We start from the raw sequence: 15,158 nt of genomic DNA, 5'->3' as shown, positions 1-15,158 counted from the left end.
AAAGTTTTTCATGATCATCCAGCCAAAAGAAAATTTAGCATAAATGGAGGACATTTTAGCAAAAGAACATCCCTTGGACAGGACAGCGTAACAAAAACTGAACGTCATTCTCAATTTGACATGGCTCACGCAACTAAACTTGCCGGTCTCAAGGGCTTATGGTTTTATTCCTGCACATAGGGATCTTTATCTTTTGTTTAAAGTATACTTCACATAAAGTTCTACACTGCAACAATTCTTTTTGTGACAATAACTTGCAATTTTTGCCGATACCATATATCAACAATATATCAAAACACCATTTCTCTCTGTACATGAGACACAAAAAACAAAACAATGACCAATGGAGCCTAAAAGGCTTATTAGACCTGAGAGGACCTGTAGACTTGGATGATAATTCACATTCACATCACATGTTGTCATTTGATTTATTGTCAAAGTAAAACATATTTTTTAAAGCAGCCTTAAACAAAGACATTTTACACAGGATAATTTACCTTGTTTCAATAGTCATTGTTAGAATAGACTTTTTTTCTCACCTGTTTTACCTCTCACATCATATAAAGCTGTCGATCATAGAAAAAGTTTCTAATTTTACAGTTAACAATATATTACAGGGTATAGATTAAACCAAATTGCTGACCTACAACACAGATTCTGCTCCGTCTACTGTCTATAACCAAAATGACTTTCCAGAATTATTCACAGCAACAGCGCCTTTTGCTGTCACCCTTCACATTGACAGTGTGGTTTCAGGTTTGACACGTACCTGAACAAATGCTGGCCCTGTGTCTCCAACCCCTTGTCAAGCCGTACAACAGTGCTTTCATTGCCAACCAGCACTGATGTCCCAGCCTCAAGGCTCCAGCCATGATGTGTTTGGATCTGTTGAGCCCTGGGATATACACGCACACAAAGAGTGACATTTAGAGAGACGGGCTAGCATCAGTCTCATGCAGATTAGTGAATCCCATTGTGGCTGATATAGAGAGCAAGCATGAACACAGAATGGACAGCAGACACAGAGAAGAGCTGAGTGACACCGGCGCCACCAAGCCCGCGTGTTGTTTGTACGCCAGCTCATTACAGCTCTTAACAATGCCTGCACTGTCAGACCCTGTTCTTAGCTGTTCTCTATTCTCTCCAGACACTTTTCCGAGATATCATTTTTCAGGCAAAGTGACATGAAATATCCCCAGATGTCTTGACCAAACCTCCTGTGTTTTCACGCTCGGAAGCACACACAAAGACCGGACTCAGGTAGCGAGGGATGGAAGGAGCAAAAGAGCAGGAAAGCGAAAACTAACAATTGGTGTATTTATTTGGTTTCATTGTTCGTTTTGGTGAAGCTCGCATGCTAATGTAGTGTTACAAATGATGATCCCAGCAGCATAGCGCTACAATGTGCCAAGGGGAGACGGGGAGTTTGCCTCCGCAGGCCTGGGGGGGATGAGAGCAGATTGGGTCGCCGTGGCAGCTGGAGCAACCAACACTCTCGCTGTGTGCTGATCCTCGGATAGAGCCAGATGTGATTCCCAGAGGAGACTGTGCAGGAAGCTGAAAACTCACACACCATGCAAAGGCAAACATGGTGGGATGGTGTGCATATACACAGACGCACACTCTTTACTTACAAGTCTCTGTCCTCCTCTTTCTGACACACAAATAAAGCAATCCAACACCTGACATCATTAATGACATTAAGAAATAAAATAACTTTGACAATAACAATTTAAGGCCACAAAATACAGACCGACAAGCATGGAGATCATTAAAAGCCAAAGCTGTGATAATTATTGTATTCATAAATTAATTTCTAAACAAATCAGCTGCTTGCAAGGACTCCTTGAAAAAAGTTTCAGTATTTCTCACTAATTTATTAATGTTTGCTCAACTGTTTGTTTTGCAAATGAGTATTTTTGCCAAGTTTGAGCAAAAAAGCATGACTGCGTGTTTTATGAAACAAATTGTTTTCTGCTAAAATAGTCACTAGTCAAACTTGTGAAACCAGCAGTTGTAAGACACATTAGTGCTTTTGGTCTGAAAGAGATATAAGATGTAATGTATCTAACTATGTGAATATATTTAAGGATTATAATCATATACTGTAACTATAAACTTTGATGAAAGTGAACATGCATTTGCAAAGGGCAAACACATCAGCAACACACAGCAAACACATGAAAAATCACACTGATGAACCATAAAACTACATTTATTAACTTCTTACATGTTACTAGCATTACAAAGGTGAATATTGTGTAGAGTGTGTATAGATGTGGTGGGCTATGTGCAGCTTACTTCAGACTTGGCTTTTAGTCGTGTTTTTCAACTTTGAAATTTTGAAACCCAACTGAGTGATCCATTGTTGCCTGTTCAACCCTCAGGACTTTTCATACTGCAGCACAGCAACTCTCCCGCTCCAGTCATTTCCCTGAGGAAGGGGAAGTGGTTTACCACTGCGGCAGTAGGACTAAGAAGCGGTTGCCCCCCACTTGAATGCTTACAGATTTTGATCTGCCGCTCAGAGTTCATTGTGCTGAACTTCTGGCAGTAGTCGTCTGGTGTTGGTTATTCTAATAGAAGGTGGCAGGCATCGCAGAAATAGCATAGTCAATAGTCATCGTGAGTCAGAGGCAAACATTAACGTGCTGACAATGTTGGTGTCCGAGTACCTGGAGCAAAACACAAATTACATGCATTTTGATTTTATTAGTTATAACTTCTAGGCCTGACATATTATATATAAAAAACCCATTATAATTGAACATTAAATTGTGGAACCAATGATTGAAGCTTATTTTCAAGGGGAATTATTTACAGCGTCAGAGAAATATTTTTTTCCCCTCACATTATTGTACATAGATGTTCTTATAGGGGAGAACCTGGCAAGATGAGACACTTTTACATTTGATTACTTTATTGCAAAATAAAAGTGTATTTGTTTTAAACAATAGGTACCTCAGGTTGTTGTGTACCCATGGAAATTAAAGCAAGTTATCTAAGTATGATGGTTTCAGAATGACCAGGGGCCAGTCTAGGGGTAACAGCCACCGTTAATGCTGAGATAATTTTGAACTTATAATAATAATAAACATTTCATACTTTTGAGTAAACCCTTGTGTGTGCTTTCTTAGACATACTAACTTAACATTTTCAGTAAAGATTAAACTGTAATATTTGTGTGTTGGCTACAGAGAGAGTGTATGCCTAAATGTGCTCTTGTGAACAGCATAATTTTGTGTAGCTTAAACATGACAGTCAACAATTAGGTATTTATAACATCAGCATTGTAAGCCTTCTAATAGTCATCAAACATTAGCATGAACCTGTACAAGTGACACACGGAATATGTGTGTGTGTGTGTGTGTGTGTGTGTGTGTGTGTGTGTAAGCTGTTTTGTAGCTTGCACTAAATGAAGTAAACATGTAATAATATAAACATATCTATTTTATTTAAGATACAGGATTGATGACTTTAGAAACATGACAAATTTACTTGGCATTACAACACTCATTGATTCTTTATTTGCTCTGGTTTGCTCCATGTGCTTCAGTCCAACATGATGTGGGCACATGACTACTTTTGTTTAAGGTTAACTTGATAAAGCGTGGCACTGGCTCGACTTCTCCCCTACAGAGATTTGCAAGCTAGTGTACATGTCAAAACATGCTGTGGACTTCTGGGTGGGTTGTGCTAACGCTATGACGCTCACAGAAGCACCTGCCTGTCATTGCAGCCGTAGACTGCAGCGGCAGCAGGCACTTTTAAAAACACTTGGGTTTCCAATGAAACCCTCCTGCGGGTAGGCGGTTGTCAGGCTGGTTACCATGTGGTGGTATGAAAAGGTCTTTAGTGGTTCAGTGTAGAGTGGTCAAGTGTACTTTTTAAAAATAGCTGCTCTCTCTTATTAACTCTCATAGAGTGCTTTGGGAATTATGGTGTGGTAATTGAAGCCCACGTGAATTTGCAGTGTTTCGGGGTATTATTTTTATCTGAAAAACTTCTTTTAGGTTTTTACTATGCCAAACAGGTGATAATGTTCACATTATATTGTACTTTTAGTCTAGAAAATTCCAGCAGACAACGAGGACGTGTTTTTGTCTTATTTGAATTTTTCATGTGAATTGAGGTCATGAATCAGATAGTGCCTGATTGATATATTTGTCTTTTAAAAAAACCTTAATGTCATTAAACCTACCATAGCTGATTTTTTGGCTACCTGGGACCAGCAGAAACAGGCTGTGAACGTAACATCAACATATTACCAACCTTATTTGGTAGACCTTTCAGGAAAGTGTTGCTTATTTTAACATCCAGCAGTGATGGAGCAACATATGCAATAATTTTGCAGTCTTTTTTCTGGCCATCTAATATAAAGTAAATCCAATAATCACTGTCTCTTAGCTCTGATTTTGGTTTACACCAACTCTACGGCTCTTCAGCTGCTAAAAGCTCCACTATGTTCACTTTTGTCGCTGTAACACCGCTCATATTACACGTTTCCATTTGATACAATGGATTCATAAGTAAATACTGACTATAGCTGCTATAGAAATTAGAAATTAGTGTCTCCTAAAACATCAGTTACTCTTAAACAGGGATGTTGTCCACCAAAAGTGTGTATGTTATAGGTTAGTATTTTTTTTTACTACCTTTATTAATATTTTGGGTGCTGTGTAGTAATAGTTGGATTGCTACTTTATTTGTATTCACAAGAGTGTGAGCCTGAGCATGACTGAGACTTGATCAAGTTTCAGAAAAACCTAGCCAAAACATTATATAGTAATGTGGTATTCTCTGTCTTATATATCAGTCTTACTGTATATGGATGTTATGTCCTTACCCCCCTTATGTGTCAGGAAGCTCTATTTATTTATTTCCATATTTCAGTGTCATCAGACCGCTCATTGTTCTGGACTACATATGGAGTAGACTGTCCTTTCCAACATCCTTTACTGTTCTGCTTGGTTTCCTCTCTGTATGGTTACTCTCTCTCCCTTCACAACAGCCACCTGATGATTGTGTTTGGCCCTTCTCTGGTGGTGAGGGTGGTATCATGTGAAAAAGTGATGTCAGCTAGTGCATAGTATTAATCTGTAGCTGACTGAAGTCCTGCTGTGCTGTTTCAGGGTGACTCCTTGCAGACTAACATCCAGCTGGATTTTGGTGATGGCACAGCCGTGTCCTACTCCAACCTGAGCTGGACTGAGGAGGGGATCAAACACATCTACAAGTCTGCTGGAATATTCCGTGTCACAGCGCTGGCAGAGAACACACTGGGTTATGACACAACCACACTCTTCCTGCATGTCACATGTAAGTTCTGCTGCGAAATACAGTCCAGGTGAGAGAAGAGAAGAGTTGACCAAATTGTTGATACACGCTTCTGAGTCACCTTTAGTTATTATGTGAGCTCAAAGCAATGAACTAAACAGACTATGTGACACTCAGCAGTCTGAAGTGGATACCAGCATTACGTGAGGCTGAAATAGTTGCTGCCAATTTGAGGTTTTGGTATTAAAAAAAAGCATTTAACGTATATATCCATTTACTGTTAATGCTGTAACTGTCAAAAAACAGATTGCTTTCAATATCTTTACTTTTTTGGTATTATTATTCATTCACACAGCATCAACTGACAGAAAGAGCAAGAGAGAGAGTCTGCATTATGTACTGTAGGTTTTATGTATGACGTGTCTGTATTGTCATTGCGCTGCATTTTTATAAATACATCTGTTGCCCACACCCAGGGGCCATCTTACCATAACACAACAGATTACAACCACAAAGTCAAATAGCGATGCACACACAAACAATCACAGAAACCCTCACTTCTCCTAAACAAACAACTCTGTACAGCACAAAGCTGTATCTCACAGCTGGTACTGCAGTAATTACATTCATAACACAGACAGACTTCTGTGCAGCACGTGCAACATATATATCCCTATGCACAGCCCTAAATAAACAGATAGACAAAAAATAGATTGCTATCTCAATATTGTTGGAGCATTTGTGAGTGACTGGATCTGGGTCTGAACACAGAGGGACAGTGTGAGAGAGGAGAAATGAAAACCGGCATAGGTTTATGTAAGAAATTGGTTGTGTAATACATCAAACTGTATTGATATAAATGTATTGTCTTATCATATGTCGTGTTTAAAAAATAGATATACCACCCAGCCCTACAGTGAGGGTAGGCGACATGACAGAAACACCTCTCTGTGTAAAGCCAGAACAGCACCACAAACTGCAGCCTCCAAAGTGATCTTACAGCTGAAACAACAGCTTTTTAAAACAGCTTCAACATAAACTGAATCTTCATGAAGGGATGATTTATTACAGGATTGTTCCATTACTGCATCAGTTTTAACTTTAAAAAAACGCAATTAAGTGTTTTTTCACCGTTGGGTTCACAACCTCCAGTTTAATTTAAATGCATTGTGCTGATTTCAGACTATTTAAGCAAAACTAGCTAAAGCAGCTATATGTTCTTAGATTTATATATTTGTATATTATCTGTTGCCTAGCTTCAGGTGCTAAAATATACTCATCCATGTTAAACTCATCTGAGGTGAACTGCACTGACCTATACACAGGATTATGTAACATAGCAGCTGTGATAAATACAAACAACTTTTTGGAGAAAGGTCATAACTAACTTGCTTATGCAAGGTTTCACTGGGGGCAGAAAGAGAGACAGAGAAGTGGGCCTTTAAGGCCACTGCAGCTAATTGCCAGTTATCTGAGGATGAAATGGTAGAACAATGGCTTATTTTAGCTGATTTACCACAGCAGCACACATGACAGAATACAGGATTGTCTAGCTTTCCAGCTCTATTCAAACAGCAATAAAACAGTTTTTCCAAGGGAATCATATAAGCTCTTTTCAATTTGTTTTTGTCTTGTTCATTACTCTTTCATTAAGTTCTACAATCCATCTTAATTTGACCTCTTGCCCTCCTGAAACATTAGCCACTGTGTATTGTATTTATACATTTCTCAGGGCAATAATTTATTTCAAAGTGCATGTTATGCGTTCAGGAGAAATGCCAAAACCTACTACAATGACTTCTCAACTGAACATATTTAATACCAAATGAGTCTCTCTCCCTATTGCATTCACACACACACAAACAAAACACACACACACACACACACACACACACATACACAGACATCATGCACATAAACGCACGCACACACACAGAGCATCTCAAAGTGGGGATAAAGATTAGTTCTGGTTAAAGAGGATGAGCGCTAACAGAAGCCTCAGCGAGACGAACATCCCAGCCCAGTCGCAGCACTACACAAACCCTTTCATTGGAGTTTTTCCATGAAAGTAGTGTGTTACATCTGTCCATGGTGGGAAACTTCATCCCTGAGATTGTAAAGCAACCTAGCGTCCTGTCAGCTCCTATTAGGTTCTTAGTGGGGAGGTTCGCAGCATTACCCAGAAGGTATCATGTCAAAAATACATGATGCCGTCAACATATTTCCATCGTTAGAATGGTGACTTTTTTTGCCAACATTATCTCACAGATCCACTAGGACTTTTTAACATTTAACATTCTTACTAACACTACTTTCAACCTGTCGTTTTAAATTACTCAAGCCAACTACTTGATGATCAGTTCCAGGGGATGAAATTTGCTGTTTGGCATGCCTTTAAATTAAATGTTTTGTCAGTAAATTGTATAGGATAGACTGGATCTCAAAACATCTTTATATTGCTCTTCCTAAATGAATGCAACAAATCAAGTTTTTCAAGAGGTATCACACCGCTCAGCCTCCCTGGGAAAGTTTACTCCAGGGTGCTGGAAAGGAAGCTGCGGCCGATTGTCCAACCTCGGAGTCATTAGGAACAATGCGGATTCTGTCCTGGTCGTGGAACAACGGACCAGCTTTTTACCCTTGCAGTCTTGCTGGGAAGGACATGGGAGTTTGCCCAACCAATCTACATGTGTTTTGTGGACTTGGGGAAGGCCTACAACTGTGTCCCCCCAGGGAGTACTGTGGGTATGGGGTACCGTGCCCTTTGCTACAGGCTATCCAGTCCCTGTATGACCAGAGTGAGAGCTGTGTCCGTGTACTCGGGACTAAGTCAAGCCTGTTCCCAGTGGGTGTTGGACTTCACCAGGATTGTCCCTTGTCTCCGATCCTGTTTGTGATTTTCATGGACAGGATCTTGAGGTGCAGCCGTGTGGAGGAAAGTGTCTGGTTCAGGAACCTCAACTTGCTTTACTGCTCTTTGCAGCTCCGGATCGTCGTGGTGAAGAGGGAGCTGAGCCAGAAGGCAAAGCTCTCGATTTGCCAGTCTATCTCAATCCGACCCTCACCTATGGCCACGAGCTGTGGGTAGTGACCGAAAGAGCGAGATTGAGGATACAAGTGGCCATATATAGTGTCTTCCATAGGGTGGCTGGGCTTAGCCTTAGAGATAGGGTGAGAAGTTTGGTCATCTGCAGGGAGGTAGAAGTAGCTGCTGCTCCTTCTCATCGAAAGTGGCCAGTTGAAGTGGTTCAGGCATCGAGGGAGAGGAGGAGAACAGTTTAAGGTTCCTGGGAATTACCATCACTAAGAACCTGTCATGGACTTCACACATTGCCACCCTGGCACCCTGCCAAACTTTCCCAGAGAAGCAATATAAGTATTTTACTGTTAAATTTGTTTATTTGGTTGATGTTGTTACTCAAGTCACATGTTGCTCAGAAGTAGCCATGCATGATATCACCTTTTCTGTGGTGTTTCCTTCTTAGGCCCAGTGGAGCATGTGCAGCTACTTGCTCCCTTCGTGGTCATAAGGAACAAGGAGGTGAACATCACAGCAGTGGTCTTACCCAGCCACTCACGCACTGTCACTTACTTTTGGTGGCTAGGCAACAACACTGAGGTAATTCTTCCAGTACAAGGCTCATTAATACACAGTTCAGTCTTGGTTTCTATTGCATACTGGTGTGTTGACTTTTATTAAGTTAACCACTGTCATCGAGTTATTTCACCTGGTAGATGGCAGTTTTCCACCTGGTAAAAAATAGCCATGATATGCTTGAGAAGTATATCTAACTTTTGGAAACATACACACAGTAAAGAACATACAGTGTGAGCTTTAATAAAAGTTCACCCAAATTAAAAAGAATGCAGCAAAACTCTTTATTGTATTCAAAAAACCTTTTACCTCATCTTGACTTCATCAGGGAGGGATCCAAGGTTGTGTCCAGTTTGCTCAGTCATGATCTATAGATAACTATATACTTTCACCCTAACTTAGTTTTCATCAAAACTGAAGGTGTTTTCAAACAGTGAGTTGGTGCCACTACCAGCCTGTACACCACAGACTGCTGCTCCTCAACTAATATGAGCTTATCATACAGCTAAACAGAGCAGGCTGTAGCTTAAATAAAACAAAATGGTTAGCAACATCACATGATCAATATGGCAACTATAATAAATGTTATTTATTGTCCCTGACAGAATAATCTTACTCTGAACCTGACGTTGCTCCCATACTCTGTTTCTTTGCATTGATCTGTCTGCTGGCGCGGAGGTGTGTAATTCTCAGAACCCAGGTAGCAGCAAAATCAGCTCCGATTATTTCCCTGACTGTAGTTTATGGCAGCAAGTTGAAAAAAAGTTTAAATATCATAAACTCTGATGCAGCAAGTCTCCTCACTGCTACTGCCAACCTCGGCCAGCAACACCTCCACTAGTTGTCTGAAAGCACCTAATGAGTCTGAAGCAAACTAGTAGTTCTGTGAGGCTGTAGTTAGACACCATTAACACGTTGATGATTATCATGTCCACCACCTCAGTTTAACATGTTAGCATGCAACGCAATGGACTGCAGATAGATGGGAAAGCCATTTCAGTTTTTTTGTTTTTTGGTCATAAACCAGAAAGTATCTTGCTTTATGACAAATTTGATTGATTCTTGTGGGAACATAAATCAACCAATCACCAAATAAATCAGGTGCTACTAGTGTGCTGATGTCTAGGTAGCTGAATAGCTAGTTAGCAATCATTAAATAATTACTGCTAATTTGTGCTTGGCAGTCCGACATTTTATATTTCAACAGTTAAGTTGCGTCTCTTGGTACAACCCTTCTAATATCAGTGCAGACTGGGAGGTAGGAGCACAGGTTGCTAATGTTAGCCTATAAAGCACTGCTAGTGGCCAGGTAATGAAGCAGTGTTCATTCTTATTTGATGCCTTGATTGATGGTGTGGAGTTGTGAATGAATTGCAAGCATCCATGCTTCTCTATCTCCATCAGATAAATGGCAAATGGCATCGTGATAATACCAGGATTGCCACAGTAATGTTAGAGAAATCAGCTGAAGACAGCATACTGTAAATGTCCGGTGGCGTCCTTTTACATAAATGCCATCAATGAGCACTGATGACATACTGTATAAGGGTCTTGAAGGGTTGTCCTAATTCATGAGAGAGATTTCAACCACATCCCATTGTTACTCTGTTCTGAGGGGCAAGGGAGCACTGGAAAACGAGGGTAGGGGTAAAAATTGGAAATGGGATTTAGCCTTTAACTAAACTTCATATTGCTCTAAAACAAGTCACGGCTTTTGATAATCTGTAAATCACACCACTGTTGGACATAGAAACCAGACTCAATCTTAGACAACACCCTGATAAAGGCAAGGTAGCTAAAAATGTGTGTTGCATAAAGCATGGTGTACTGGAAAAGAATGGTGCCACATGTTTAAGTGAGACATTAAATAGTAACTGTATCTTTTTTGTGCTTGCAGCCAGTGATAACGCTGGATGGGAGTATCTCTTATACCTTCCCCACTGAGGGAATGCACACCATCACAGTCCAAGTGGCTGCAGCCAACACCATACTGCAGGATACAAAGGCCATAGCAGTCAAAGGTCAGTATTTGTTTTCTAATTGTGTCCTTGAGCCCGTAACAGCAACAACACAGTAAACAACATTCGTAAATCTGTATGACTTCCATCATTTTTTTTTTTTTTTATATGTTCACCAAACCGACTTTAAAAAGTCAGATGTCATATTCTGAATCCGCAGGGTGTAAATTGTTTCTGAAATGAAACATCTCCTCCTTGAGTAAAATAGATCACATTACCGTTAGAACCTCTAAAGAATACATCTTCATTTGAAATGAAGTGATTGAGCAGCAAGTATCTGTAAAAATGCAATGAGTTATTACCAGTAGATGGGCCGGCATAAAGCTGTGACATTTTCTAATTATCTAGAAGTGCATCTGGTACATTTAGCTAAAGGGAAGTGCCAGTGATATGAAAAACCCTCTTCTTTTCATCAAGTGTTAACTACCTGAAACTCAACTTGAGCAAAATGACAGTTGGCACTGCACACTGAGAATAATGCCCCCGGATCCGAGTGAATTAATGGCTGATTCTCTCCTGACTCTCCTCGACAGAATTCTTCAAATCGCTACTTTTATCTTTCTCCCCTAATCTGGACGAGTTCAACCCCGACATACCCGAATGGAGACAGGATGTGGGGAGAGTAATTAAGAAGGCTGTGCTCCAAGTGAGTGATTTTCATTTTCTTTGTCCTTCCTGCTCTTTCTTTCCATCTTTTTGTCCGTCTTCAGCTCCTTTCCTTACTTTCTTTTTATTTCCTTCTAACTCTCTCTCCCTGATATTTCACAATTATTTCCTGTACTCCTATTACCTTTGCTGCCCAGTACTCTGGGCTCATTGGTGCGGCAAGTGAACACCCTTAGGCCTTCCTGTGATTCATCATCAGACAGGTGTGAAGATGCCTCTGCTTTCCTTCTCTCCCAAGATGGCTTCATGAGCGCTCATTCCTTATTTTTTAAAGTCACTAATAAAATGATCTCAGGACTTCAAGCACAAGGTCTAGTAAGGGACCTACGAGTGACAATAGCTGTCACAGCGTCTGACGTATGTGTCTGCGTGTGTGCGATGGCCTGCTTGAATGTAGGTGGGGTGCAAGTGCTCTCAGTGTGTGTGGGAAGCTTACCCATCATTAAGTGCCACTCATCTCCCCATTCACAGCTCATGAATAGCAGCCTGCATTTGGTTGCGCTGTGCTCTCGGCCATCTTACCAACATACTGAGTGTTAGAGCTGCAGGTGGGTGCTGTTGAGGAATAGTTAAATGGGAGAAGATTTCATGAATAACCAAGGTAACCCAGACTTGCCATGCTTTTGAGCCTATTGATTTCCCTTTTCCTGGACTGTAATGCAATTTAAAGTTGAAGAATTTGCTAAAATGAGACTTATTCCTTATTCCTCAAGAACAGAAGGAACCAGTTTCTGCTAAATGATTTAGACTGAATCAATTTTAACAACCACACTAGTTTTGTGTCTGAACTCACTCAATGGAGGGTGTAGGTTTCACTCTTAAATTTAATCTCCAGGGTTATTGATGCAAGTGCCTCAACTCTCTTGTAGAGGAGGCTGAGCTCAAATCTACTTTAAAAGCCTTTATTCCAATTATCTGTGGATAAGTATGTTAAATGAAAAAAGAGAGAACTTAAAAATATTAGTATTTCCAGACTATGGTCTCTATCAGGGCTTGGTGATATGGCCTTAAAATAACATTGATCTCTTTTTTGGCTATCTTATCCATAATATTAAAAATATTAATAATAATTTATTTGATTATATTTTAATCTGAGTGTGCAAAATCTTTCATAGAGGCACAATTAACAGCAAGTTAAAGTAATTATGACTCCCATCAGATGATTCAAAACATTCAATTAAACATAAAATCTACAAATAAAGAGTATTTCAAAACTGTCCCCATGTTTTCGGGCAACAGCGCTGTTTGGAACTATTTAGAGCTCCATGAACCACGTGACTGCGTGGTGGCGAGGTCAAAGGGTGTCGCGACTCTGATATGAAACAGCATTGCTTGAGCTGGGAGTTGATGAGAAGATTGCAGACAGATGTTGAGATGAGCCAGGTGCCAGATCAGGTAGCCACGCCCAGGAGACACACAGATGCACCCACACACCCACACACAAACAGACAGACAAGGGAGGAGGAGACACAGCCTGCTAGAGGACACAAACTGGAGTACCTAGCTACAATCTTCTGGCAGTTATTTGCCAACACAATATCATCCATAATCATACAAATCTACCATACGTCTGGAAAGTATGAAATTTGGTAATTCATGTTTCCCTTATGTGGTGCACATGGTGCAATTAAAGGTGTGGTTTCAGGATAGTTTCACATTTTCAAGTGTGTCTTAAAATATACTCATCTGTGTCCATATAAGCGTTGAAAGAGTTATTGGTTGCTGTAATTTTCCCTCCTGTTCACTGTGGCTGAGTGCCTCTTTTACAAACACACTGACTGTAACTTGTCCACATGTGCCATCACATAAACTGGCAATAGTCCAAACTGTTAGAAAACAGCACAGTTCTGCAGCAAGTCTGTAAATTAAATATACAGAACTATAGAACAACTATGAAAACAAATAAGTGTAAAAAAATACACATTTCTCTGTAAAAGGCATATTCAAAAATACACATTTTAGTGCTTTGCAAGCATAGCCAACTTGTGTATGTGAACCTGTACACATTGTATGCTTATACTTTTTAGTATACTTAACAAAATTGTCTAATCTAAAAAGGATTCAGAGGCACTCTGATAATAATAATGATTAAAGTCCTTCATGAAATCATCAATAAACCAACATGTTTGAAGTCATAGAGTCCATATGAGGACATGCCCTGATGAAGGGCATGAATGGATTCAGTGCATCAGAGCAGAATTTAGAACATTGATTTACAGAATACTTACAGAAGGACAAAATGTGCAAGGAAATAATGTATTTGTAGCACCAAATTGTTATATAAAGTTGTTATTCACTGAAACATTGACTTGAGTGCTGAAGTTTTTTGGCATTGTTTGTCGTAATTAGGCCTCAGTCACCACCTGCTGCTATTTGTCAAGGCTGTCAGGTCTGAGTCAACACCGTCAAATGGACAATTTTTTTGTATAAAATTGATTTATTTTCAATCTCTTCCTCCACTGCTGTTGATATATTAATGTAATTCTCTCTTTTAAATAAAAAAAAATTTTTTTATGTCCAAAATTCTTATTTTGTACATTCAATAATGATTGAGTACATGTGAAGTAGTATGGAAAACTAACAACTGCAAAAAAATTAACAAAAATTAACAATTATGAACATTTAACAGAATATATGTGTACTGAAGCGCTGAATCTATGTAAGACTAAATAACTAAGAATTATTATCGTTTAATGATGTCTGACAGTGTTGACAAAAAGAAAGTAATGATGGGAAAAAAGTATATTTAATGAAAAAAGTATATTAAGTGAAAAAAGTATATTTAATGAAAAAAGTAAAATACTCAGGAGGTTACACTGGAATTCTGCATGATTGCTGAGACCTTGTTCTATCAATATATGACTTTAGATTTCTTAATACTGAAATTTGTTCTTTTCAAAATCGAAGCCTGTTTAATCCACATTCTCAGGAATCAGCTATGAGGCTTCAGCCTTCTGACTTAGGGCACACTCACACATGGCCCAGGCCCAGTTGCTCCTTACTGTGCCAAAGCAAATTGTCCCTCCTCCCCAGTCCTCCGTTGGCCTGCACTCACATTGCTCCAGCCGCAACCAGGCCTGAGCACGTTTACCTCTTGTACATACGTCATCATGTCGTAACACAGAAGAACAACACAGAGCACATAATTTTACTGACTTTTTTATGGTTTGTTCTGTGTCGTTTTGGTCATAGACAACCTTCTCACATTCCTGGATTTCTTGATTATGCAAGGCGGCTTAATGCACATGATAATACTTCATGTCTACGTTGCGCACCCATGCCGGGGCCAAGAAAATGCAGATTTGAACATTTGTTTATTTGTATAGGCCTACACAAAGCAAATCATTAGTTACTAATTATTACATCCTGTAGAGGAGGAGCCACAATATGAGTTTAAAAAACAATACAAAAGCTGCCAGCTACTTTACTCCTCCATTTTATCACCACCAGCACTTGACTGCACCATGTTCATGGCTCAGACTAAATCTCTGTTCTGCCTGAAAAGCTTATAGAAACTTAGAAACTCTTATGTACAATAATCAAAAATAATAATTCTAATTTCATCATCAACATGATAGAAAAGGAGAATCTTGATTCTGGTC

The 15,158-nt window shown here is 39.6% G+C and overlaps 1 protein-coding gene across 1 annotated transcript in view; it reads left to right on the top strand.

Annotated features, from left to right (window-relative positions):
• The window catches only part of sorcs3a (sortilin related VPS10 domain containing receptor 3a), a 281,497-nt gene that overhangs the window by 247,198 nt on the left and 19,141 nt on the right, over nt 1–15,158 (top strand). The window contains exons 19-22 of the mRNA XM_084369166.1: nt 5,133–5,319; nt 8,763–8,896; nt 10,770–10,893; nt 11,424–11,536. Coding sequence (XP_084225292.1) covers nt 5,133–5,319; nt 8,763–8,896; nt 10,770–10,893; nt 11,424–11,536 — 558 coding nt within the window. The remainder of the gene's footprint in view (nt 1–5,132; nt 5,320–8,762; nt 8,897–10,769; nt 10,894–11,423; nt 11,537–15,158) is intronic.

This window comes from Pagrus pagrus (genome assembly GCF_965226575.1).
Source record: "Pagrus pagrus genome assembly, chromosome: 2".
Taxonomy (NCBI): domain Eukaryota; kingdom Metazoa; phylum Chordata; class Actinopteri; order Spariformes; family Sparidae; genus Pagrus; species Pagrus pagrus.
Note: the sequence above shows the minus strand (reverse complement) of the source record. Positions and strands in the feature narration are given on the sequence as shown.